Source organism: Tenebrio molitor, chromosome 3 (genome assembly GCF_963966145.1).
Source record: "Tenebrio molitor chromosome 3, icTenMoli1.1, whole genome shotgun sequence".
Lineage (NCBI taxonomy): Eukaryota > Metazoa > Arthropoda > Insecta > Coleoptera > Tenebrionidae > Tenebrio > Tenebrio molitor.
This window is the reverse complement of record NC_091048.1, coordinates 18,157,032-18,182,983: the sequence shown is the minus strand read 5'-3', so window position 1 is coordinate 18,182,983 and position 25,952 is coordinate 18,157,032. Positions and strand designations below refer to the sequence as shown.

Below are 25,952 nucleotides of genomic sequence, written 5' to 3'. Positions count from 1 at the left end.
TTTTTTGATAATTTTTCACTTATAAACAAAGCCAAAAAAAAATAGTAGTTTATTTAACGAGTTCGCGTGTAATTTGGGCTTTTTTGGCATGAGTGGGCCAGTTTAAAACTCGAGTGAAACGAGAGTTTTAAAGGTCCACGAGTGCCAAAAAAAGCCCAAATTACACAAGAACGAGTTGAATACAACGTTTTTTTGTTCGACGAGCCCTCAAAGGCTCCAAATCGCTGAAAATCTTTAAAATTAGCTTGACGTTTCGTTTTGACAAGTTGTCAAATTTATCAAAATCCGTTCACACAGGAGAAAATTCTCAAATTCTGACAGTGTCGAACAAAAAGTAAATTTCAACCAAAAAGTCAAATTGTGATTTTTATACTGACCTACCCAGATTCACTTCCTATAATTATTTATGAAATCAGCACAAAAAAAACACCAATTAGATTTTGAATTAAATGCAATTTTACATTTTAACTTTGAAAATCATTTTTATTTATGATTATGACCTGCTACTTGTGCTGTCGTAAATTTAGGTGACAATGGGAACTGTCAATTTTATGGTAAAGATGTAAATAAGAGGCTTCAAAACGGTCGGCTACTAGTGAATGATCTTTTGTTGGCAAATTATACCATTTTGCCATAAATCACGATGAAGTGTGTTTGGTGTTAGCGAAATACCTAATAAAGAATTAAAAAATAGTCCACCAAATTTTATCCCACAAAGAAAACAATGTTGGTGTCAGAAATGGAGCAAAATAAGCATAGATGGATCAAATTCGGCTCATTGCGTCGAAAACATTTTTGAAGAGAAATTTAATATCAAGTCACAAATTCAATATTAAAAAAAAAAAACGATTTTCTACAATAAATAAAATTTCGTTTCACATATCTTTCTTTACTAACACATTCCGCAACAAAACTCATTCTGCATCAAAAAAATCACTAACGATATTCTCTGCTTTAAAAAGGAATGCCAAGGAAATACAGATGGTATTTTACAGAGATTCGAAGCGACATCGACAGTTCAACAACGTTAACAAAGTCAGTAGTCAATGTTGCGAAGGTGACATGTTAATTAATTATTAATTTTGAATCAACTTTGGTTTGATTGACAAGGTTATTTTTTAATACCATAGTTATTTTATAAATAATATAATTACTATAAATAGACCTATGTTGAAGGTCATGAAATGGCCAAATTGAAAAATCTTTTCGTACTTGTTATGAATTAGTTCTGTGAAAGATATGGCGTTCCACACTATTCTTTTGTTATTATTTGTTATTTTAATACCATGTGCCCACTGCGCCAAAATTTTATCAATTTTTCCCATGGCTGCATACAGTCATTTCCAATTGTGTTCCCGAATTGCAAAAGAATTAGCCAGCAAAGGTCACCAAGTTACCGTAGTGAGTCCTTACCCGCAAAAAACACCAATTACGAACTATCGAGATGTGTCTGTGGAAGACAACATAGCTGTCATTGATGGTAAGTAGAAAAGTTTAAACATAAACAGCGGGTCTATGAGTGAAACCCGGTTGCAGAATTTAGAAAAAAATTGTTGGAAATGAATACTATGGGTCCGATCGATAACATAAAAAATTTACTCAAAATGGGAACAGAAATGACCGAAGGTACCTTTCGTAACAAAAACGTCCAAAAGCTTTTAAATTCTGGAGAAACTTTTGATGTCGTAGTTATGGAACACTTCTTAAACGACGCACACGTCGGTTTTGGTCACCATTTCAAAGCTCCAGTGGTTCTCTTATCACCGTCTAGCTCCAGTGCCATAAATAATTACGTTTTTGCAAATCCGGCTCCGTCTTCATACGTGCCTAACATACTGGGTGCGTTCACGAAACACATGAATTTCTGGCAGCGGGTCCAAAACTTTATTTTTAATGCTCTCGGTGATGTAATGAGGGAACTCATATTCTTGCCTGACCAGAGACAAATTTTCAAAAATTACATCAAGACTGACTTGCAATTAGACGATGTTTTGTATAACGTGAGTTTAATGCTTACCAATTCGCACGTTAGTGTGAACGATGCAGTTCCTCACGTCCCAAACGTGATAGAAATTGGAGGTTTTCACGTGTACCCACCTAAAAAACTACCAAATGATTTACAAAAATTCCTCGATGATTCTAAAGAAGGAGTCATTCTTTTCTCGATGGGTTCAAATCTAAAAAGCAAAGATTTGAAACCTGAAGTTCGAGAAATACTACTGAAATCTTTCGCCAAAATAAAACAAAAAGTTTTGTGGAAGTTTGAAGCTGACCTACCGGACGCACCCAAAAATGTCAAAATTATGAATTGGTTGCCGCAGCAGGATATTTTAGCACACCCAAACATTAGAGCTTTTATATCTCACGGTGGTCTCTTGAGTATTATCGAAAGCGTTTACCATGGTGTTCCAATAATTGGTATCCCTATTTTTGGTGACCAGAAAAGTAACGCCGCAGCTGCTGTGAATAACGGTTATGCCGTTAGTATTCCATTGTTGGAACTATTTGAAGACAAGTTGTCTTGGGCTTTGAATGAGATATTGAATAATCCAAGGTAAGGGCTCTTATAAATTATAAATTTGAACTAAATATCACAATTATCTTCAGATATCGAGAAAATGTGAAGCAACGTTCACGAATCATGAACGATCGACCCTTGAAACCCATCGATACTGCCATTTATTGGATTGAACATGTAATTCGTCATAAGGGAGCACCACATCTTCGACCTGCTGGTCTCGACTTGAAATGGTATGAAAGGGAAATGGTTGACATTATTATTGTCCTTACATTACTCACCATTGCATTGTTTGTCATATTTTATATTATAATTAAGCGAACTCTTGGAATTTTTTTCAAGTCAAAACTCGTAGTATCAAAAACTAAGAAAATGAAATAAAATTGCTAATTTAGTTTTTCATAAAGGGTTTTCTTCAAATCAACGAAAATTTTTATTTTGTATAATAGTAGATTAATGTTTATTAGAAACCTTTGTATAATTTAGGGCATTTTAATCATTTCCTTAAATTATTCACAATTTTTAAAGGAAACGTATATTTGTATAAAAACTTCGTTAATATACATTAATTAATTAATTAATTAAAAATGTCTTATTTCACGTATTTTTTAAAATATAACTCTTCTTGCAATTGTTATTTATTTAACCAGATAGTGTGTAAATTGGGCTTTTTTTGGTATGAGTGGGCCAGATTAAAACGCGAGTGAAACGAGCGTTTTAAAGGCCCACGAGTGCCAAAAAAAGTCCAATTTACAAAAGAACGACTTGAATACAACGTTTTTTTGTTCGACAACCCTCTTAAAGGCTCCAAATCGCTTAAAATCTTTAAAATTAACTTGACGTTTCGTTTTGACAAGTTGTCACATTTATCAAAATCCGTTCACATAGGAGAAAATTCTCAAATTCTGACAATGTCGAACAAAAAATAATATTTATTAGATAGGGGTATTTTATAGAACTATGACTTAATTTATTTATCTTCAAATTTTTGATAAACAAATACAGAGTGGCTTTGAAGGTTGTACAGATGTGCAGTTGTTTTTTTTTTTGAGAAATAAAGTCTATACAGGTGTATCTGTAATACGTGTGTTAATTTTAACCAGTGGAAGAACTCGCCAATTTATGAAACTTTTCTCTATAACATTTTTACGAAAAAGCATTACAAATTGATTTAAAATTTGGAATAAATTAGGCATCAAAGTGTATACCCGCCTATGGATAAGGGCGAAAATTTTCTGTTGTTACATTGTTATAGACAAAAATTAATTTATTAAAATTAAAATTCTCATGGTTACAAATAATAGAGATTAGTTAATCACACAAAACGACTCGTTTGGTAAAAATTGGGGGACAAAAAATCTTGCAATACTTTTGCGAATTTTGCGAAATATTATAGGGAAAAATTTCATAAACTGGCGAGTTCTTCCACTGGTTAAAATTAACAAACGTATTTCAGATACACCCTGTATATATGTTTTAACCAGTGGTTGAACTCCAGAAGAGGTAACGATTGAGCCAATAATGCCTTATACAAACTAAACGTTTTTCAAAAAAAGTTTGGAAGCCACTGAATTTTAAGAATAAATGGGTTAAAAAAATCATAATAAACTGTTATTGTTGTCATTTAATTCAAAATTAAGTCACTGACAAGAACCTCGATCTTAACCTCAATTTAAATCACACATGGCTCCCACCAACCTGGAGAAAACCGATATGGTTTTAAATAATGGCAAAGCCTGTGGAAATTCAGATCTAGCACGGTAAATTTACGATGAAAGACTTCCCCACAAGATACTTCACATGCACGAACCTTGGTAAACGTTGTGCAGCATCTTCGCGGTTTCGGCCGTTTCGAAATGAATAAGCGCGATCTCGGCCGCCAACGAGAAGATCGCATTTTAGTTGCAGAAGAAGAAATTCTCCACGAAATTGAAAACCAGCCACGAACAAGTACTCGGCGTCTTGCAAATCACCTGGGAGTTTCTCAGTTTGTAGTTTGGCTGCGAGTTCAAAACGCCGCTCATGAAATTCGTGAAACTAGACGTATAAATACTGGACTCTCATCGCCGGTCGTCCGGATGATGATCAATTATCAGAACAATGAGGGTATGGTTGAGATATTTTGTTGTGACATCGATGCTATTAAGAGGTGCTATTTCAACCCTCTCATTAGAGACCTGCAATAGGATGCTAGTTGCTTGGTATGGGTTGGAATAGTTCTGTTGATTCTTGATGACTGTTTGGTGGTTTGATCGTTTTGTTTTTTTTTTATTTGTCTTTTACTTGGTTGACCTGTAATTGGGACATCCTGTTGGTCAACTTGTCCAAATAATAATAATAATAGGCAGAATATAGCCTAAGGGAGTCCGTTTCGGCTCAGGGACGCGAGGGTCGTGGGTTCGATTCCGACCCAGGGCGAAATTAAAAAATTAAAAAAAAAAAAAAAAAAGGCTATATTCTGTCTCGTGATTCGGAAGTCACGTTAAGCCATTGGTCCCGGTCTATTGAGTTGGTCATCATGCCCCTCATAGATTTGTAAACCAGTCCTAGACTGTGTAACACATTTTATTTTATTTTATAATAATATTTTTTTTTTTTTTAATAATAATAATAATATAATTATAAAAAACACATATGCGGTTTACAATCGATCATTGATAAATGTAGGATTTGCGGAACTGAAGGGGAAACCATTGAACATATCATTTCTTCTTGCACCGTTTTGGCTCAAAGCGAATATAAAAAACGTCATGATATATTCGCAAAAATTATACACATGAATTTAGCAGTTAAATTCAATTTATTAAAGGATACACAACCACATTACATTTATAAACCAGAAAGTTGTTTAGAAAATGACAATTACAAATTATATTTTGACCGCACAGTTTTAACTGACATTCACATTCAGCATAACAGACATAACAGAAGTTAATATTCAGGCATCTCATGCATGGCTTAAGAAATCAAATATTCACCCTGAGACGGAGGGTTTTATATTTGCAATACAAGATCGCGTTATAAATACAAGAAATTATAAAAAACACATATGCGGTTTACAATCGATAATTGATAAATCTAGGATTTGCGGAACTGAAGGGGAAACAATTGAACACATTATTTCTTCTTGCACCGTTTTGGCTCAAAGCGAATATAAAAAACGACACGATATATTCATATATAATATACCAAGGGACAGATATATTGCCGGAAATTTTTTCGAGCAGTCCTGACAGACGAGTGTTTGCCGCAAGAAAATTACACGAGGGCTTCAGCCCGAGGGTAATTTTGAGCGACAAACACGAGTGTTGGACTGCAAGAAAAAATTTCTGGCGATATATATCTGTCCCGAGGTATATTCGGAAGAGAATCGCCCGAAAATTTTTTTCCCTAGGGTAATTATATCGGAAATTTTCCCTAGGGAAAATTTCCGCTTAATTAAATTGTGATTGGTTGCTATTCAAACAATTCGGAGTTGTGATTTGTCAATATAAATCATATGACATTTGAGGGCGATTCTCGCTAAAATTATACACATGAATTTAGCTGTTAAATTCAATTTATTAAAGAATACACAACCACATTATAGTTATACACCAGAAAGTTGTTTGGAAAATGACAGTTACAAGTTATATTTTGATAGAACAATTTTAACTGACATTCATATTAAGCATAACAGACCAGACATTATAATTTTAAATAAACAACAAAAGCAAGCATATCTTTTAGATATAGCTGTTCCAAATTCACATAATATAACACAGACATATAACACAAAAATTAATAAATATTTAGAGCTGTCCGTTGCTATGAGAAATCTTTGGTGTTTAGAAAAAATTTCGATTTTACCACTTGTAATTTCAGCAACGGGAATAGTACCGCAATCTCTTTTTAAAAATTTAAAAATTCTGGATTTAGATAACACATTGGTAGTTGAAATTCAAAAAGGTATATTATTATACTCATGTCACATCGTGAGGAAGTTCCTTAACATTGACACAGAACATAATACACAACAAAGTCAAAATGCGGAGGCAAGACGCCGGTAATTATGTTGATAAGCACTGCACTATTACTTGATAGTAATATCCGTAATAGTGTATGTACTCCGGCAAAAATGCCGTGCCGCCGGGTGGAGGTGGGATAGTTGCAATAATAATAAAGAGCAAAGGCCTGATATCCGATTTACTACGTGATGCTATTTTTAGAGGTTTCACAAAATTTAAACAAAATGTGTTGTAGAATTTTGAAATTGAGTTGTCAGGCAAATATCACAGTTAAAAAATGGTTGCTCCAATAGGACATTTTAGATGAGATTTTATGTTTGATTTTCAAAAACCAAATTTTTATTTGAGCACATCCAGATGTTCCAGCTTTCATATCTTACTGTGGTGTGTTAGATACCGTTGAAACGATCTACTTTGTTGTTCCCGCAATTAATATTCCAGCATAATCAGAAAAGTAATACTAAATATTCTAAAGTAACACTAGATCCAAAATAAATACGTAATAGTTATTAACGTGATAAGGCCGATATGTAGCAAATAACAGACAAGTTTGTAAAATCGAGGCGGAGTCGAGATTTTATAATCAATCGAGTCTGTTATTTGCGTATCGGCCGAATATCGTTATTTACTTTTCATTATACCTACCAATAATATTTAACATTTAACAATAATTTATTTGTAAGACTGACATTTCTCTTTACTTCAAAAATTAAATTTACTTGTCATCTGTGCCGTAACCGTTTCAACGGTTGACTTTGACCTGATAAATTTTAATAACGGCCGTGGCTGATATGACACACATATCAATTGAGGAGAGAGTACTATTAAAGCAGGTTAACAGTATGGTATAATGAAAAATTAATTTTCGTCTTTCACAGATCGAGAAAATGAAACAACGTTCAAGTTTTATGAAAAGAACTACACTTATTCGATCTGCAAGTTTCAATTTAAAATGCTATGAAAGGGAAATGATGAATGTTGTTGTTTTCCATATTTTAGCTGTAACTGCAGTATTGCTTACATTTTGCATCATTATTAAACGACTTTTGGAACTATGCTTAAGAATAAACCTGTGGTAACAAAAGGTAAAAAAAATAAGTTACGTATAAATACGAGTATGTTTCAAATTCAACTAATAAATACGAGTATATATGGATTTCCTTAGACAAATCGAACCGACGAAATACTAAACAAAATAATAGGTAGCTAATTAATATTCAAATATCACATTTATTTATAGATAAGAATTTTTGCTGAGTTTAAGGTTTAAGGTCAGATATGACGCTAATAAACAAAAACATATTATTTATGAAAAATAATCAAAATTTTTATTAATCTTAATCTGACTACTCTATACATTGTAAAAAAAAAAACTGTTTACTTCAACAATGGATTCTATCTAGTAGACAAATAATTACAATGTATCGGATGTTTTTTAAAATTTCTTCTCCAAGTTGGCGTTGAAGAGTTGATTGTTAACGCACTATGGATTACGGATGACGAATCAGCTGTTTAAATGTTACGTTCTTACACTAGTGGTGCGTTCACAAGCGACTCTTCAACGTCAACTTTGAGGTGAAATTAAGAAAAAAAAACACTTGATACATAAACACCACACAAACATTTTAATTGGTTTTTCGTATAAGCCTATTCATATATTAGTACAGGGTATTTTCGAAGAAGAGGCGTTCCTTTTAACATGTGATAGTATGCGTTGTTCTAAAGAGTTTTAGGCAAAATCACCTTAGTAAAATGTTACGGCAATGAAGATACTTACAGTAAGTTAATTTTTTTGAAATTTTTGTTAGAAATTAGAATTGACAAAAAAAATCAAACGAGCATGGACGTTAATCAAAAATACTGTCAGAGTTGTCATCTAATTAGTCGGAATGGCTTTATTATTAGGTAAATGATGAGCTCACAGATATGTTGCTAATGTATGGGCAATATTATCACGTTATCAGAATGCAGCTGCAGCGTCCAGAGAGTACGCAGAGCGATTTCCGGAAAGACACCATCCTGGGCCACGTCAGTTATTAATCTAGTACAGTGGAGAAATAGACAGGACCGGACTCAAAATTTTAGAAAATAATAAAAATATACAATCAATTATCTCCGTTAATACAAACATTTTACTAAGAAGATTTAGGCTAAAATTCTTAAGAATAATGTATAGTACGTCGTGTTACAAGGAACGCCTCAAATTCGAAAACACCCTGTATAACACATGCTACAAATTATTTAACTGTTTTAACAAACCTAAAATCAACGAGTTGTTATTAATTTTCAGGTTGAACGAGATACACAGCAGAAGAACAAAAAATGTAAATGCTGGCTCTCATTAGTTACGCAACAATTATTAGTTTTCAATCTGTTGATGAAGGTCAAAATTATAAATAGTACAATATAATAATTGTGATAAAATGTTAATGCGATGATAATGGCACGTTCTAAAATATGGAACGTGAGTACATACTCACATATGCCAAGACATGATTTTCTTATACAGTGAGCGGCAAAAGTATGGAATAAAATCATTAAAAATTAAACAAAATTTTAGTCAATTTTAGTTTATAAAAATACATACTTTAATACCAAATAAAATTCCAAGCAGTCATTTGTTTTCGAGTGAGTCATAGAATTTTTTTTAAATGGAAACCCCCTATTTTTTTTTCTTGATTCAGATACCCCTTTTAATTGTCTAAACGACAGTATAATAACTTTGTGATGTTACATAAGGATTTTGATGAAAAAATTATAAAGTTGAAAAAAAAAAAAACAGAATGTGTCGTAAAGACGCACGATAGAAATGAAACTTTTGTATTCCAGGGAAACATTGTAATTATTTATCAATCACTGTTAAATAGCATATTCACAACAAAATTGTATATTTTAATGAAGAAAATAAATTATAAACAACGATAACACTAAACAATATCGAAATGCGTAACTCATTGTTCATTTTTAAGCCTCCAAATCAAAGAGAGGACATTATCGATAAATGCCGTGAGTGTGACAAAGACAGAGACACTGCTCCCACTCGACCCAATAGTGTTTACCCCCACCATTTTTCGTCACACAGAAAGGTTGCCGATCAGAATTTCAAGACCCTCCCATAAAAAGTTTCACTTCAATAAATTTTATAACGAACAGTCAAAAAATCAAATAGATAAATCAAACAGTCAAATGCTACTCTAAATTTCATTCGTATGTGTCATTTTTTCTACGAAACGTTTTCGAAAATTGCTCCTTTAACAGAAACAAAACATATAGAAATTTTAATTCTGATTGGGTGCGAGAATTAAACTAGATAAAACTAAAACAGGAGGAATTTCTTAGTAGACTTGTTTATTGTTAACAAGCTGGGGATGGCAATTCTAACATTAATTCCATAATTTTAAGTACTTAGTTTTCGACTTGTTTTTGTTCGTTATAAAATTTATTTTTTTCTACTTAATTATTTTTTCTCAAAAATTTTCTTATGTAAGATAACAAAATTTTTACACTGTCGTTGAGACAATTAAAAGGAGAATCTGAATCAAGAAAAAAATAGGGGGTTTTCATTTAAAAAAAATATCTATGACGTCATCACTCGAAAACGAATGACTGCTTGGAATTTTATTTGGTATTATAATGTGTATTTTTATAAACCAAAATTGACTCCTCCAAAGATTTTTTTGAAAAAGATTTTGTTTCATTTTTAATGAATTTATTCCAATACTTTTACCGCTCATTGTACAATTTTTATTTTTATCAGTAAGAGTTTCGTGTTTTTTTTTACATTAATATAATATTGCACAGTACCTATTAGTTTCGTATTAGATACATAAATTCTTGGTAAAATAAAAAACTACACTCACCGGCAGAAAAAGCGGAACACCATTATTATTTAAAAATCTATCGCCGCGGTATGTGGTTGCTCTTTTTCAATCAGTCTCTTGAAACCTTCTAACAGCTCTGTGACGACTAGCAAGAGGAGCCTCAATAGCATTAGCTGCATATCGGAAACAACAACAGTCTTCAACCAAAGCTACTGCTCTGGCAATATTTACACCAGCTAGAGGCATTTTTTTACGTTCTGCACTTAAATTCGAAGTTAACAACAATAAAAAATTACAAAAGTTATAAAAATCTAACCAGGTTGCTTGATTATTATAAAAATGGTAAATTTAAGAAAAGAGGGTTTTTAAGCAAAAAATTTGTTTTTATGCGAAATTGCTAATAAAATAGCCTATGCTGATGCTCAAGGTTATGTTTGCTATCATTGCCTCCTGGTCAAAATACATCAAAATAGGTATTATGGGAATAATTTGTTGTTGACTAATTAGTGTTCCGTTTTTTTTTGCCGGTGAGTGTATTTATCTAAAATTTATTTCTATAACATCTACTCTCAGCGAGCTCTTTAAAAAATATTTAGTCTTCTTGACAAAATATGCTAAATTAAAATAATTACATTTTTATCTAACTCAACAAGAATATCTGCATTAAGGGCGCCTATAAGGGCAACATTTGTTCATACCTATGTCATTTGATTTTTTATTTTGTTAATAAGAACCAAACTGAGACAACTGATCTCTCGTTGTGATGCGACAGTCCCAAAGAGTAAAGCTTACGAGTATGTTTATTGGACCGACTATCCACTCCATTTTACTTAAAAATAATTTTATTTTGACCTGACCTTTTGAAGCGCTCTCATATTTTTTTTTTTGTCGATAGTGTAACTCATACAAAGTATTATAGGTTGATAAGATAACTTTAAGAAACACTTAAATACAAAGACTTGGACGCTACAACACTCAGTTTCAAAATATCATATAATGAAGTTGCTCGTTTTACTCGTACTATTGATTTCGTTATGCCGTGCACAGTGTTCGAAAATTTTGTTTATAGCTCCAATGCCAGCACACAGCCACTTTACTTTGGCATTCAGATTAGCAAAAGAATTAGCTGACCGAGGTCATGAAGTTACTTGCATTAATCCGTACCCGCAAGAAACAGCAATAAAAAATTATAGAGACATTCCTGTAGTGGAACTTGTAGAATATCTAGATGGTAAGTGTTTTAAATAATATAAGTATGCGAAATTTAACATCCACAAATAACATTTCAGAGGTAAAGAAAGAATTGTTTCAACTGGATACTTCTGGTCCAGTGGGAATTACAAAATTGATATTTGATATAGGTGTGGGCTTAACACAACAAACCTTTATGAATAAAAATGTGCAGAAGCTCCTTAATTCTGAAGAAAGTTTTGATGTAGCTATCATGGAGCATTTTTCAACTGATGGGTTACTAGGAATTGCTCATCATTTTAACGTGCCGACAATTCTCATTTCACCAACCGGAGTGAGCAGCTTGACTGATCACTTTGTAGCAAACCTAGCGCCTTCATCGTATATCCCAAACGTGTTCAGTACATCCACAAAATATATGAATTTCTGGGAAAGGACCCAGAATCTAATTTTCAACATATTAATAAATTTAATGAGAGAATATTCTTTCATGCCGCAACAAAGAGAACTTTTCAAAAAATATATCAAATCAGATGTAGAATAGACGACTTAGTGTATAATGTTAGTCTAATCCTGGAAAGCTCTCATGTTAGTATACATGATGCTGTACCACATGTACCAGCAGCAATTGACATAGGAGGATACCACATAAGTCCGCCTAAGAAACTACCTGAATCTTTGCAAAGTTTTCTTGATAACTCTGAAGACGGAGTGGTCTTGTTCTCGATGGGATCCAACTTGAAGAGTAAAGATTTGAAACCGGAAGTGCGGGAATCCATTTTAAGAGCTTTTTCAAAAATTAAACAGAATGTCTTGTGGAAATTTGAAGCAGAACTAGATAATCTCCCGAAGAATGTGAAAATTTTAAAATGGGTACCGCAGCAGGACGTTTTGGGTAAAAAATAGCTTGAAATAAGTAGTTAACTTCACTCAATTTTTATTTCAGCCCATCCAAGCATTCGCGTTTTTATTACACATGGAGGACTGTTAAGTACTATTGAAACTGTGTATTTCGGTGTCCCCATAATTGGCATTCCTGTGTTTGCCGACCAGAAAAATACCATTGCTGCGGCTGTCACTAAGGGATACGCCTTAAGTATACCCTTGACTGAACTGACCGAAAGTAGGCTGTCTTGGACTCTGCAAGAGATTTTAAATAATCCCAAGTGAGAATCAACTATTGAACTAAAATGCTTTCACGTAATCGAAGGCCATGGAAATGTTGCATTTAATTTGGTAGTAAAGCTTTCTTTTGAATTAGGTTATGTTTTTCTAAATTTGAGGTTATAAATAGCGTCAATGTCTAGTGCATTGTTGTCAATTTTATTAGTTTCAGCAACATGTTATGTTCATTTTGATAGATACACATATCAGACACGTTAGCGATGGAAATCAAACAGTGTGTCCAACGTTAAAAAAATAAATCATGGCCTCTAATTATGCCAAAATAACGTGAACGGTGTTTAAGCTTTGTTCATCAGATAAAAATGTTTCAGATATCGAGAAAACGCACAGAAACGAGCAAGTTTAATGAATGATCGGCCGTTGAAACCAATTGATGAAGCTGTGTACTGGGTGGAGCATGTAATTCGTCATAAGGGGGCTCCCCAGCTTAGATCAGCCGCACTTGATTTGAAGTGGTATCAACGAGAAATGGTCGACGTTTTCGCGTTTCTCCTAACAGTTTTGTTAATAATCTGTGTATTACTATTTGTAACTATCAAAAAATTATTTTGGTTAGTATACAAGAAGAATTCGAACGTTAGCTCAAAGAAGAAAAATACATAAAAACAAATTGAAATATTCTTAAAAGGCTAATAAATGACTGCTATGCTATGCAGTACATGCAACAAGATCGTTTTATTGGTTTTCAATGTTATGGAAATTATTATCTATTATTATTATTAACACTCACGGCACAGTATAATGGAAAATCGGTTAGTAAGTAAACTATTTAAAATCAACTGAACTTAATAAGACAATTTTATTGGTTTTCAATGTTATGGAAACTTGTTATCTTTTATCAACATGCGAGTCCCTGTAAATAGTTACATTATGTAATGTCAGATGTTATAGTCCGTGATTTATCTCTCGTTCGCTTCTAGTACTAAACCTAATACACTTCAATCAAAATGAATTATTTATTTGTACTAATTTTATTCTGGTGTAGCTTGCAATGTAGTGTTAATAGTGCCCAAATCTTAGTGATTTCTTCTATGCCGGCTCACAGTCATTACACTTTGGCATTTCGATTAGTTAAAGAACTAGCAGACAGAAATAATCAAGTGACATTCATCAGTCCCTACCCACAGAAAACTCAGGCAAAAAATTACAGAGATATTTCCATTGAAGAGACAATAGATTTTACTAGAGGTACATTTTAGTTTTTAAGAGATTTAAAAAACCAATTTTATTTTACTTTCATTTAATCTGTTTCTGTTTAGAGTTCAAGAAAACTCTATTCGAATTGGATGGAATGGGTTTTATAGGAAATAAATTAATCGACACTGAGTTAGGAACTGGTTTAGTCGAACACACGTTTAAGAATAGTGAAGTGCAGAAACTTCTTAATTCCGATGAATCATTTGACGTTGTCATTATTGAACATTTCTTGAACGAGGCTCTCATAGGGATTGCTCATCATTTTAATGCTCCTGTTGTTTTTCTAGCACCGGTGGCCTCTTGTGCAAAGAACAACTACTTATTCGGAAACCCGAGCCCTTCCTCATACGTTCCCGATCTCTTGGGTAGTTTCACCAAACATATGAATTTCTGGCAACGATTAGAAAATTTCTTAGTTATAAATTACAACGATATCTTGAGGGAGATTCTCTACATTCCAAAACAACGAGAGCTTTTCAAAAAATATGTTAAAACAAATCTGGAGCTTGATGACTTGCTGTACAACATCAGTTTAATGCTCACTACCTCCCATCCTAGTGTCACTGATGCGGTTCCTCATCTACCAAATATTATAGAAATTGGAGGCTATCATGTTTCTCCGCCAAAGGACCTTCCCAGAGATCTGCAAGAGTACATGGATAATGCCACAGATGGTGTTGTCTTATTCTCAATGGGCTCGAATTTGAAAAGTAAAGATCTAACACTGGATGTTCGAAGATCTATTTTGGGTGCGTTTTCAAAATTAAAAGAGAAGGTGTTGTGGAAATTTGAAACAGATTTACCAGAAGCTTCACCTAATGTTAAAGTAATGAAGTGGCTGCCTCAACAAGATATCTTAGGTGAGTTATGTTATAACATTTAGAAGACTATTTTTATAGATTTACAAATTTTAGGTCATCCAAATATCAAGGCTTTTATTACTCATGGAGGTTTACTGAGTACCATTGAGGCGGTGTATTACGGAGTTCCAATAATTGGTATTCCCGTGTTTGGCGACCAAAGAAATAACATGGAAGCAGCTGTCAGTAATGGATATGGAGTCAGTGTTCTATTACAAGATTTAACAGAAAAAACATTTTCTGGAGCTTTAAGTGAAATATTAAATAATCCCAAGTAAGTTCTGGACGTTAATCCATAAAAGCAAAAGTATTTTCAAAGTAATTTTTAATCGGGAAAGTTTTAACAAAATTTACTAGAAAGTTCTTATACGATATTTGGACGATTATTATAGGCTCTAAAATGTGTCTAAATTGATTCTAAATTCGGTTAAAAGCATTTAAAAAAATTACGATTCTGGTTCATCATTGTGACAAATTGGCTTTTTTCCACTCTTATTCCACAATATACTGTTACACAACTGTGAGAAATTGACAGTTTCCGCACTTGTAACACAATACGCTTTGAGTTAAGGCAACTAGAGTTTGACCTTTATATATATAATTAACATGGAAGTAAAAACAGTAATTATTTTTTGTTTTATCTTAATAGTAGACATTTTAAAGAGCTTCGAAAAAGTCTATTTACCAAATTTGAAATGTTTCTAAAAATATTAAAAAGCCGTACTTAACTACTAGATGGCATACGAGTATATTGTCGCACTATTTTCTACAACAATTTACTGAACACCACAAATAATTGTCTTTAATATTCATTATCGATTTCTAATGTTTAGCTTTTATTATATCAAATCAAGGATATATTGACTTAAAATTGACAATCATAGTTGTGAACGACGGTGTGCACGATTAAATTATAATTAGAAAATTATACTTAACAAATTGTGCTTCATTTGTGTTTCACTTATAATTATCAAATTCTTGCAAACTCCAAGATTTTTACGTATAATTAGTTAATTTGACCAATCAGATCATTAGCTGTCTTTAACCTCAAATCTCTGAGGTCGGTTTTTTGCCAAAAGACGCATTCGATGAAAAATTGGCGACAATTAGTTTCAATATCCATTACGCTTACCTTCGTGGCACTTACTGTAACTGTTTACTGGGTATATCTAATTGCACCAAACTAAAACTAGTAAAATGTCAAAACTAGTGAGTTGTTTTGCAAATTTTCTCTAGTTTTTCATTGGTCTGTAGTTGTTATTAATTATGATTGTGAACAGCAAAAGTGAAAGTATTTTTTGTAAAGTATAATTTTCTAAGTATAATTTATAATTATAATTTCTTAATTGATTGGAAATAAAGGGTTAGACTGCAGAACATATTTTCAGTAAGTAACAAGAAGTCAAGTTTTTTTTGTGTATAAATTGAATCGTAGGTTAGTACAAGATAAATGTGTAGCACGGACAGTGAAGGAAGAAACAACGACCCAATTGAAATGACACAGGGGTTTTGTAAGACCTATTATAACTTCGCGATACAGTTGTGAATTTATGGTGTGAGTCTATTTTGAAATGTATTCCTGAAATCTGCCAACATTTTTGTAGATATTGTGAAGAACTTATTTCGGAAAATTCGGCAAAATTAATGGGAAATCTTTCATTTGAAAACGTTCTTCTTTTAATAATTTAATTAGGGAAATCTGATAATCGAATGCAGGTTTTCACGGCCGTTGTCAATAGGGTTATTGTTTTCCGGGTTGTGCCACGGTCAGTACAATGTAATGTAATTGGGATTTTGATGCAGGTAATGATTTAGAATTTTTCAATGAAATCATGGAAGTTGAATAGTTTTGTTCTTTTTTGTCATGGACGATGGGTGTGTAAATATTTTGCAGAAAGATTCGAATCTCGTAAGGCTTAATAAGTACAAGATTTTATACAATCTAGTTCTAGGAATGTTTTGGTTAAAATGAAAAATTCATTGAAAAGTTACTAACTGGTTGGTTAAGACACTCTAGGTGGGTTATCTAAGTGGTACATAAATTAACAGGAGCCACTTCGTCTTTCGGTCCCGGTCCCTACTATTCTGTAGTCTGTTCAAATCCGTTTCCTGTTTTGTTAAATTGGATTAAAAATGTGAGTTTTGTTCTATTGCAAACTAGTAAAACTGACAACAATGCACTAGACAATGACACTGTTTATAATCTCAAACTTAGAAAAACATAACCTAATTCAACAGACAGCTTTACTGCCAACTTAAATGCACTTTTTCCATGGCCTCCCCTTATGCCAAAACATCGTGAATGCAAGGTTGGTAGAACTGACTAATTTGTATAATAGGTTGCCTCTTTGAAAATTGCGGGGCGGGGGGGAAAGTAACTCGTGACGTAAAATCAACCCAGACATTTTGGGTGTTCGAATAGAACCCAAGGTTTATAAGCTCCGTGGAGTTTATTGGGGGGCTTTCTGGGCTTTATTCTAGCGAGGGAACACCTAATGCATGATCGACAGACTCTGTCGTAAAAGTTTAGTACACTGTGACGTCACGAGTAACTTTTGCGGTGGGAAAAAATTCAAACTATTGCTTTAAATGGCAACGAGGCAACCTATTATACAAATTAGTCAGTTCTACCAACCTTGCGTGAATGGCATATAAACTCCATCCATTTTCAATATACACAACTAAATCTAGTGATTTTAGTAACTTTTGTGGTGTACAACTTTTTTCTACTGTAAATGCAATGTCACCGATAATAATTTAGGTTATGTGTATTTTGAAGAGGTTATAATGTACGGTTATTGTCATTTTTGATAAATCTCTAATCGAGTCCCGCAATCAAGCAAAGTAAACTAGTTTTGAATATTTTACTTAACATATGGTATCTAACTACAGGTTAATATAATACCGGCATTGAAACCAGCAAGTAGGTGTACCTTAATAACATAACATAAACAGATTTTAACGAAAAGATTTCAGAGCAGGACACAGAGTGGAAGCATGATACCTACATTCAAAATGAATAGTGCTCAGGAGCAAACCCTCTCAAGTCAAGCCTGAAGGCCGACGGTCTTGTAATTAAAAAAAGCCCACAACGGCGCAAATATTTCTTCACTGTGCCATCATGCGTCGTATCCATTCTTTGCCTGTGCCCCCGATCCAGAAATTACTCTGTATTTTTCCTTCAGATATCTGTAGGAGATTGAAGCTAACATTTTAAATAGATCAATTTAAATTAAAAGTGGATTTATCAACTTACGGCAAAAATTTCCCCAACCATTCGGTAAACTGGCATCCTCCCCAAATTTAAACCATACTTCCCAAATATTTTTAAAACACCGGTCAACACTTTGTTTTGTCTCCAAAGTGAGGCATTTTCTCTTTATAACCCTGCCTGTGGCCTCCATAATTATAATGTGATAGTGTCAAATTTTTTGACAAATTCAAAACGTCCGCTTTGAATGTTGAATATTAGAAAAAATAAAACACTTTCATTGCAATACAAAAAAAGAAAATTCCCTAACAGTAATGTACAGTCGATGGACAAATAAAACTAGGACAAAAATGACAATCACATAAGTCAAAATTTACAAATTTGCATCGTTTAGTTACGGCTTTATCACAAATAGGTTAACTTTGGTATGACTAATATGATATAGACACTGACAACTATATTGACAATTCAATGGTCTGATTTACATTGATCAAATATTAAGTGTCCCAGTTTTATTTGTCCACTGACCGTACATACAGTGAGTTTTTTTTAAGACTGGCCATAGGGTTTTACATGCTAATTTTTCAACCCCCTGTTAACTTTTGTTCCGATAAAAATATTCAAACCATTTTTGGAACAAAGCTGGAAGATTTTTTAAACCATCGGATAGATTACGATTTAATATCCCAAACTGTCGAAAAAGTTGTGAAAAAATATTTTTTAGGGCGCCGAAATAATAGTACGTCGAGCGGCCGCCAGAGTAGCGCCATTGTCGGCTCAACCAGCACCTGACTATCTCCAATTTTGGACGCTTTCGGCGCGCTAAAAAATATTTTTTTCACAACTTTTTCGACAGTTTGGGATATTGAATTGTAATCTCTCCGATAGTTTAAAAAATGTTCCAACTTTGATCCAAAAATGGTTTGAATATTTTCATCGGAACAAAAGTTAACAGGGGGTTGAAAAATTAGCATGTAAAACCCTATGGCCAGTCTTAAAAAAAACTCACTGTATACTGAAAATGGATGGAGTTTAGCTAGCGCACGTAAAATTTGAAATATTATATCCTTCAAGCAGTAACATTTTTGCCATGAAATTATGCTCTAATTAATGTATTCTAGTGCATTTTATAGTGTTGTTGGGTTAATTTAATACAATTTAAAATCTCCCAATCTCTCGCTGGAAGAAGTTTACTTACATATAGTCTGTCTCAATTCTAAATTTCCAGCACCTGTTGAATTATGTTGGCAAAATAAAAATATTTCCAAAGTTGGCAATATACATAATTATTTTATAAACATGATTCAAAAACAACGTAATTTACTTGACGCTAAAATGAAAAATGCTCTAGTAAAATGTTTCGAAGAGAAATAGGTTGGCACGTTCCTTTCCTTTATTCTAAAATTTTGAGTAGTAAAAACGGACACAGAGAATGAAAACCTCACAAATACAACGTGATCAGCAATGACTAAATCTGTTGGTAACAATGAAAATTTGAATGATTTTGGTACCACTGTGATCTAAACGCGTTTCCGGTTGTCAGCTTTGACAGAGTTGACAGGCGAATTTGACGTTTACCATCAAAGGGTCATTTTTCTAATAGCATGAACCACAGACCATCAACAGAATTAAAACTTTCAAAACCCGTATAAAACATGAGAGACACTGACAACACTAGCGCTGCTCTAGCGTTAGGCCAAACTAAATTACCGAATTTACTTGTTATTCCGATCTGGAATTTCCGTTTAAAAAGAAGGTTGATTTAAATATTAATTAATAATGTCATCAGTAATTTTGAATTTTCTAATTTCTGTCAAGGTTTAGTCAATAAATTTTATAAATTGTTCTACAAAATATCGTAAATTACTCCAAACCAGTATGTTGAGATAATTTTTCGTTATCTTTTTATTTGGTAAGTTATCTTTTTCTTTTTGAAAAAGTACGAAATATGGTTTTTCAGATCGCAATTTTTATTTTATTTATTTGGATATGGGAAAAATTAAACATAGGTAAATGCTTTGTAAACAACAAGATCGGCGATAAAAAATAAACATTTTAAATTTCCAAAATTAGAAGAACAAAGGAAACGATGGATAGAAGCTTTAGATAAATGTTGCACCACCCTTCAAAACAGATAATGCCTTTATTTTTTAATGTTAGACCAGCTGAAGAAATTGAAAATTATACGATTACTGAAAATCCCTCTGTAGATAATCTAATCCTTCCTGTTATGCCCAAGGCCCAAAATAGACACCCAGCAAAATCTTCTAGTGTGTTGCAAGTACTTGAATGCAAGAAAGTTAGTAGTCTTACTTCAAAAGGTAGAAACATTTATTATATGGACCGATATCAGCGAAAAACAATTTCAAAATTAAAAAATCTTTAGCACGATTCTAAAATTATCTCCAGAAATTTTAAAAGTTTAACGCAAAATCAAATTATTGAACTAGATCTACCCTTCAATTCAGTTTCACTCGCCTTTTAAACTAGCCCACTCATGCCCAAAAAATTCCAATTTACACACAAACTCGTTTAATGAACTACTAATTTGTTGTATATGTTAGAATTTGTATAAAATGTTTAATACTTAATTAGTCGTTTATATTTTTTTTAAATAAGTATCAATTTAAATCAAATTGAAAAAAAAAATAGGCAACTAGGTATACAGAAACTAGTCAGATGTGCAACTTGTTATACATTAGTTTGGCCTAACGCTCGGGCAGCGCCACTTGAGCGCGTCCTCGAAAATGTAATCCCACTTGACAGTCTTACTAATACTATAGTTTAATTGTCTGTGGCATGAACATACCCGACATAACCTAATTTTTTTTTAATGTTGTGTCAAGTTAAAACATCCGGTCAGTGCCAATTACGAAACAGAAAAACACTAATATTTTTCAATTGTTTCATTGCCAACAGACTCTATTTTCTAATACGAGTTGACATTGACCTATCGAGTTGTTCCCCGAATTTTAGGGTACAGACAATCCAACTCAAAAATTTTTAACCAATCAAATTGCAGCAAATTGATTTATAGTGAGAAAATATCATATTTTTATTGCAATTGTTCACATCAATCTGTTATTATTAACTGAAAATTAGATCTCTACTCCATGAGTTATAGAATTATTTCAAGGAATTTTTATACATATAACAACTTATGTAAATGTTAAAAGTCTTGAGTTATTTTTCGTAAATATCAATGCAAAATACTGTTTTATTTTTTAAATCTAACAGTTGTAATGACTTGAATACATTACTTTTTCCGCCAAATATTTGAACCTGCGCAAAACGGTAACAAATGTGGTCGTGATCGTCATCGAATCGGAGGAGCCCTACGTTGTGATTTTCTTTTGGCGGAAAAAGGTTCGGAATGCAAACGGTGAGGGTTCCAGTTGGGAAAGTGCCGCAAATAAAACACACATGTGAGGGACGCAAAATACCTTTTATTAATGCCTGTAATGCCTGTAATAACTTTGATAAAAAAAATTAAACGAATCCAAAAAGACAGAAACTAAGTTTAACGAAGTACAAGAAATTAACTAGTTGAGTACATCACAAAGATAAACGACCAGATGAATGGAACAATATTTAAAATAACAAAACGAGTACATAACAGACAAAATGGCAGGTTAAAGCTTGCAAAACAAGTGAACAAATTATGGTTCAGTTATAACAGACAGGGACGGATGAAAAACCCTCTTCAAAAACCGTATCCCAGGTATTACTCATATTTTACAATTCGATTAATGGCAAAAACAATGTTTAATTTGGAGCTACGCGGTCAAGGTAGGCCAACGGGAACTTAGAGCTGGAGATAACAAACTTTCGGCCGCGATGGGACTCAGAAAATCTGAATCGTCTTGAAAACAGCGACATTTATAGGTACTCGGGGTATCGCGTGTCGGACTACTGTGTACCGACCAATTCCGAGTGATATAAGCGTTCGGGGTTGTACGATGAGCTTCTCAGAGTCGCATACAGCAGAACTTGTTCCACCTTCCCCAACCAACCGTTTACCGACAAACTCCCGAGATCCCTATAACTGCGACGGGGGCTTCACGTCAGCTTCTCAGAGTCACATACAGCAGAACTTGTTCCGCCTCCGTTATACGGTCCTACATAACCGTCGCCCCCACGGAAATTTGACTAAACAAACCCCTCGACCTCCTGAATGTCACCTAGCCCCCATGTGATCGTACTTACAACATTTTAACTTTAACTTTTCCGAAATCTAGCAACAACACAAAGAAAAACCATAGTTTAATTCAATCGAACAAAGAGTAACATTAAACGATGAGAAAATCCAGCAAATCAAACCGCAACATTCAACAATGATAAAATAAGCAAAGTAAAACGCAACATTAAAATAAGCAAATCAAACCGCAACATTAAACAATGAGCAAAGTTAAAATAACGATAAAATAAAAAAACGCTTTAAATGGCACAAATACAATAACCGCTGGCTGGTCGAGTACCGTTAGAAAGTGTTAGTGAAAGCAAAACAAAGTGGATGCGCGCGGCTACTAATTTTCGAAATTACCAGATTGCTAAAAAAATAAACCTCCCGGGAGAAAGATAACGCTTAAAACTAACAAATGGGAGCTTCTCGAAAGAAACAGCATGCATCAAAATGATATTTACAACATACCCTTACCACGTGGTCCTGGTTCCAAAACCCAAAAACAAAAAGGCAACGAACGTGGGATAAATTACCCGTGTGGATTAAAATAACGCCGGATTCTTCACGGGGACACAAAATATCTACTCGGAACGGTAGTGTAAATGGTTCAGATTTAACTTACAGCTTTTTGGAATACTGGATCGCATTTTCGCAAGGTGTGTTCGTTTCGAAAAACCAAACAAAAGTGACCTACCGCCTTCAACTACGCGCGCGAGATGCCGCTTTACCCCCGCTATATTTCCGCTCGCAGAGTTCACCACTCCCCAGGATTAACAAACCCCATCCCTTAGTACCAAGTCTAGCCGCTAGTACTATGGCGCGCTCTCGTGGCGGTACCGGTAATAAAAATTTAAATTTTAAACTGGGTCACTACACAGTACAATGCACGCTTATCAAAATTCATACGTTTAAATTTAAAAAGTCAACCGTTATAGGACATATTTAACATATTTAACAAAATTTAAAAGTAAATATAGTTTACAGATAAAAATGCCTTTGTTGTTTTTTTAACAGAAACTCAGTTTTGTCAGCAACGTTGCTATACAACAAATATAAAGAAATTGTAGTGTTATTTTTGTTTTATAGAAATGAAAGTGACTGCTAATTCTGTCGTTTGTTCTATACCAGATGAATTGTGCTAATATTTTAGTAATTCACTCAATGCCTACTTACAGTCATTTTCACATCATTTATTCTTTGATTCAAATATTAGCAAATACTCACCAAGTGACATTTCTTAATACATATACAGATAATATAAATAATCCCAATATTACAACCCTTTTTGTAGATAATATAATTGATTTTCTAGGTGAGATTTGTTCTTATTAAACAAAATTCAAACTGGTTTGTTTGTTTTAGAATCAAATCGTGACGATTTGTTTGAATTTGATTATGTTGGACCTGCGGGAAATTTAATGATTGAATCTAAAATTGGATCAGGAATCACTGAACGAATCCTAGAAAGCACAATTGCTAGATTCAAAAAGAAACTTTGTTGCTGTTGTTGTTGAACGACGCTTTGGTGGGAATTGGTCATCTCATCAGTTTAAAGCTTCTGTAATTTTAATATCACCGATAGGCACAAGTCTGAAGAGCAATAATTTATTTGGAAATCCTGCTCCTTCATCTTATGTACCGAACGTTTTCAGTTCTTTCTATAAACACATGACATTCTGGCAGCGATTAGAGAATTTTTTTATTAACAGCCACCTAGAACTACTTCGAGAAATATTTTATATGCCTAAGCAAAGGAAATTTTTTGATAAATATTTTCAAAACTTAAACAAAAAGTGTTATGGACGTATGAATTTCATGTACCACAGTTACCAAAAAATGTACAAATTTCAAACTGGCTTCCGCAACGCCACATTTTGAGTAAGAAATTCAACTTCAATGGAATCAATTTTAAACAATTCATTTAAAGCTCACCCAAACGTTCGTCTTTTCATACAACATGGCGGCTTTTTAAGTTTGGCAGAAGCAGTATATTTTGGCGTTTCAATCATTGGGATACCTGTTTTCGCTGATCAAAAATCTAATACTCAAGGAGCTATTAAGCTTTTTTTAGACGAAATAAGCGACGAAAAGTTATCTTGGGTTCTGAATGAGATGTTGTCTAGTGACAAGTAAGTTATGGTTTTCAAACCACTTTGTCCTTTCGTTAACAAATATGTAATACTCAGTGACATTTTGTACGTCTTGTACATATTAAAAAGTAACCATACATTTAAATTAAACTAGATTGATGTTTAGCAAAATATAATATTAGTATGTTATACCGTTAGCAATGTTAAAAAAAAGAAATACATACTGTCAACTAAGAAAATGAAATTCTATAGATTATTGTAAAAGAATGAGAGTGTAGTATGTACTAATGTTACGTATTTTTCAGGTACAGGGAAAATGTACAAAAAAGGTCAAAGCTAATGCACGATCAACCTGTGAAACCTATCGATTCTGCCGTCTATTGGATCGAACATGTGATTCGTCATAAAGGAGCTCCACATCTACGCTCTGTTGCTACTGAACTGAAATGGTATCAAAGGGAAATGATTGACATCATTGTATTTCTTATGGCAGTTACCAGCGTAATATTAGTAACAATATTTTTGTTGTTAAAAAAATGTGTCAAATTGATAATGTACTATTCTAAATTGAAGAAAACTACTTCAAGAAATAAAAAAAAAAATAAAAGTAAAGAAAACGTGAACTGTCCTCTAAAATATTCATAAATAATAAATAATATAAATTGTACACTACTGAGTATAAATATAATCATTTTTTGCGCTGTGATCACTCTCATTTACAAGGTCTTTGTAGGCAATTGAAAAAAAACAAGATTTAAGACTATAGAAAAAAGCAAGGTCCAAAATATAAATAAGACTTTTGAAAAACAAAAAATTAAGAGTGTTAAGTAAAGAAAATGATTTTTTATAAAACTGGAAGTAACTATACTAGGTTTATAATGATACATATTTGTAATCTAGCAAAAATACCACGAATTTGCGACAAAATATTTGCTTTAATTGTTGTTGAAACACATTCCATCACCAATTCCAGGATGTTGTCATTTGGAAATTTTCCTAAAAATTCTTCTTAAGAATTTTAGCCTAAATCTTCTTAGTAAAATGTTCGTATTAACGGAGATAATAATTGATTGTATATTTTTATTATTTTCTAAAATTTTGAGTCCGGGCCTGTCTATTTCTCCGCTGTACTAGATTAATAACTGACGTAACCCAGGATGGTGTCTTTCCGGAAATCGCTCTGCGTACTCTCTGGACGCCGCAGCTGCATTCTGATAACGTGATAACATTGCCCATACAATAGCAATATATCTGTGAGCTCATCATTTACCTAATAATAAAGCCATTCCGACTAATTAGATGACAACTCTGACAGTATTTTTGATTAACGTCCATGCTCATTTTTTGTCAATTCTAATTTCTAACAAATCAGCGCAAATTTGAGCAGGACCGGTTTCAAAAATTAAAAAAAAAACTTATTGTATCTTCATTGCCGTACACATTTTACTAAGGTGATTTTTGGCTAAAACTCTTTAGAACAACGCATACTATCAGATGTTAAAAGACATGATAAAGGCTGTTGAAGAAAATTACAAGCAAAACAGCCAAGACGCCGAACTCAGAACTGACGCTAAGATTTACTCCTAATGACATTTGTCATTTAGCATCAAATTTGCCGGCTTTAACGGCTCGACATAGTTTGGCACAATTCCACAGGACTCTTGATATATGTTATGTTATTTTATACAC

At 33.2% G+C, this 25,952-nt stretch overlaps 1 protein-coding gene, 1 long non-coding RNA gene and 1 pseudogene across 6 annotated transcripts; 2 read left to right on the top strand and 1 right to left on the bottom strand.

Moving 5' to 3' along the window:
- The first annotated feature begins 1,216 nt into the window (after nucleotides 1-1,216).
- LOC138126577 (uncharacterized) lies at nucleotides 1,217-13,464 on the top strand (annotated as a pseudogene).
- On the bottom strand, nucleotides 7,828-9,027 carry LOC138125423 (uncharacterized). The gene is made up of 2 exons (XR_011157455.1): nucleotides 8,655-9,027; nucleotides 7,828-8,597 (listed from the first exon to the last, which is right to left on the bottom strand). It is a non-coding gene; the product is annotated as an uncharacterized lncRNA (long non-coding RNA).
- A 76-nt stretch (nucleotides 13,465-13,540) lies between the features above and the next one.
- On the top strand, nucleotides 13,541-24,930 carry LOC138125421 (UDP-glycosyltransferase UGT5-like). Of its 5 annotated transcripts, XR_011157453.1 has the most exons (8): nucleotides 13,541-13,910; nucleotides 13,982-14,779; nucleotides 14,834-15,053; nucleotides 16,215-16,334; nucleotides 16,384-16,914; nucleotides 23,536-24,051; nucleotides 24,101-24,302; nucleotides 24,569-24,707. XR_011157453.1 is itself a non-coding variant. In XM_069040720.1 (4 exons), the coding sequence occupies exons 1-4, from the start codon at nucleotides 13,670-13,672 to the stop codon at nucleotides 24,906-24,908; spliced, it is 1,599 nt and encodes a 532-aa protein (XP_068896821.1). In that variant the 5' UTR covers nucleotides 13,541-13,669; the 3' UTR covers nucleotides 24,909-24,930. The 5 variants fall into 5 exon arrangements, 1 of the variants encoding a protein (XP_068896821.1); XR_011157451.1 differs by having other exon boundaries at nucleotides 16,215-16,914; XR_011157454.1 differs by lacking the exons at nucleotides 23,536-24,051; nucleotides 24,101-24,302; nucleotides 24,569-24,707 and adding exons at nucleotides 17,672-17,702; nucleotides 17,756-18,291 and having other exon boundaries at nucleotides 16,215-16,914.
- The last annotated feature ends 1,022 nt before the right edge of the window (nucleotides 24,931-25,952 follow it).

Coding starts and splice junctions, on each gene's coding strand:
- LOC138125421 (XM_069040720.1), top strand. CDS start 13,670: ATGAATTATTTATTTGTACTAATTTTATTCTGGTGTAGCTTGCAATGT. Junction 14,780..14,833: donor GCCTCAACAAGATATCTTAG/GTGAGTTATGTT, acceptor TACAAATTTTAG/GTCATCCAAATATCAAGGCT. Junction 15,054..24,568: donor GAAATATTAAATAATCCCAA/GTAAGTTCTGGA, acceptor CGTATTTTTCAG/GTACAGGGAAAATGTACAAA.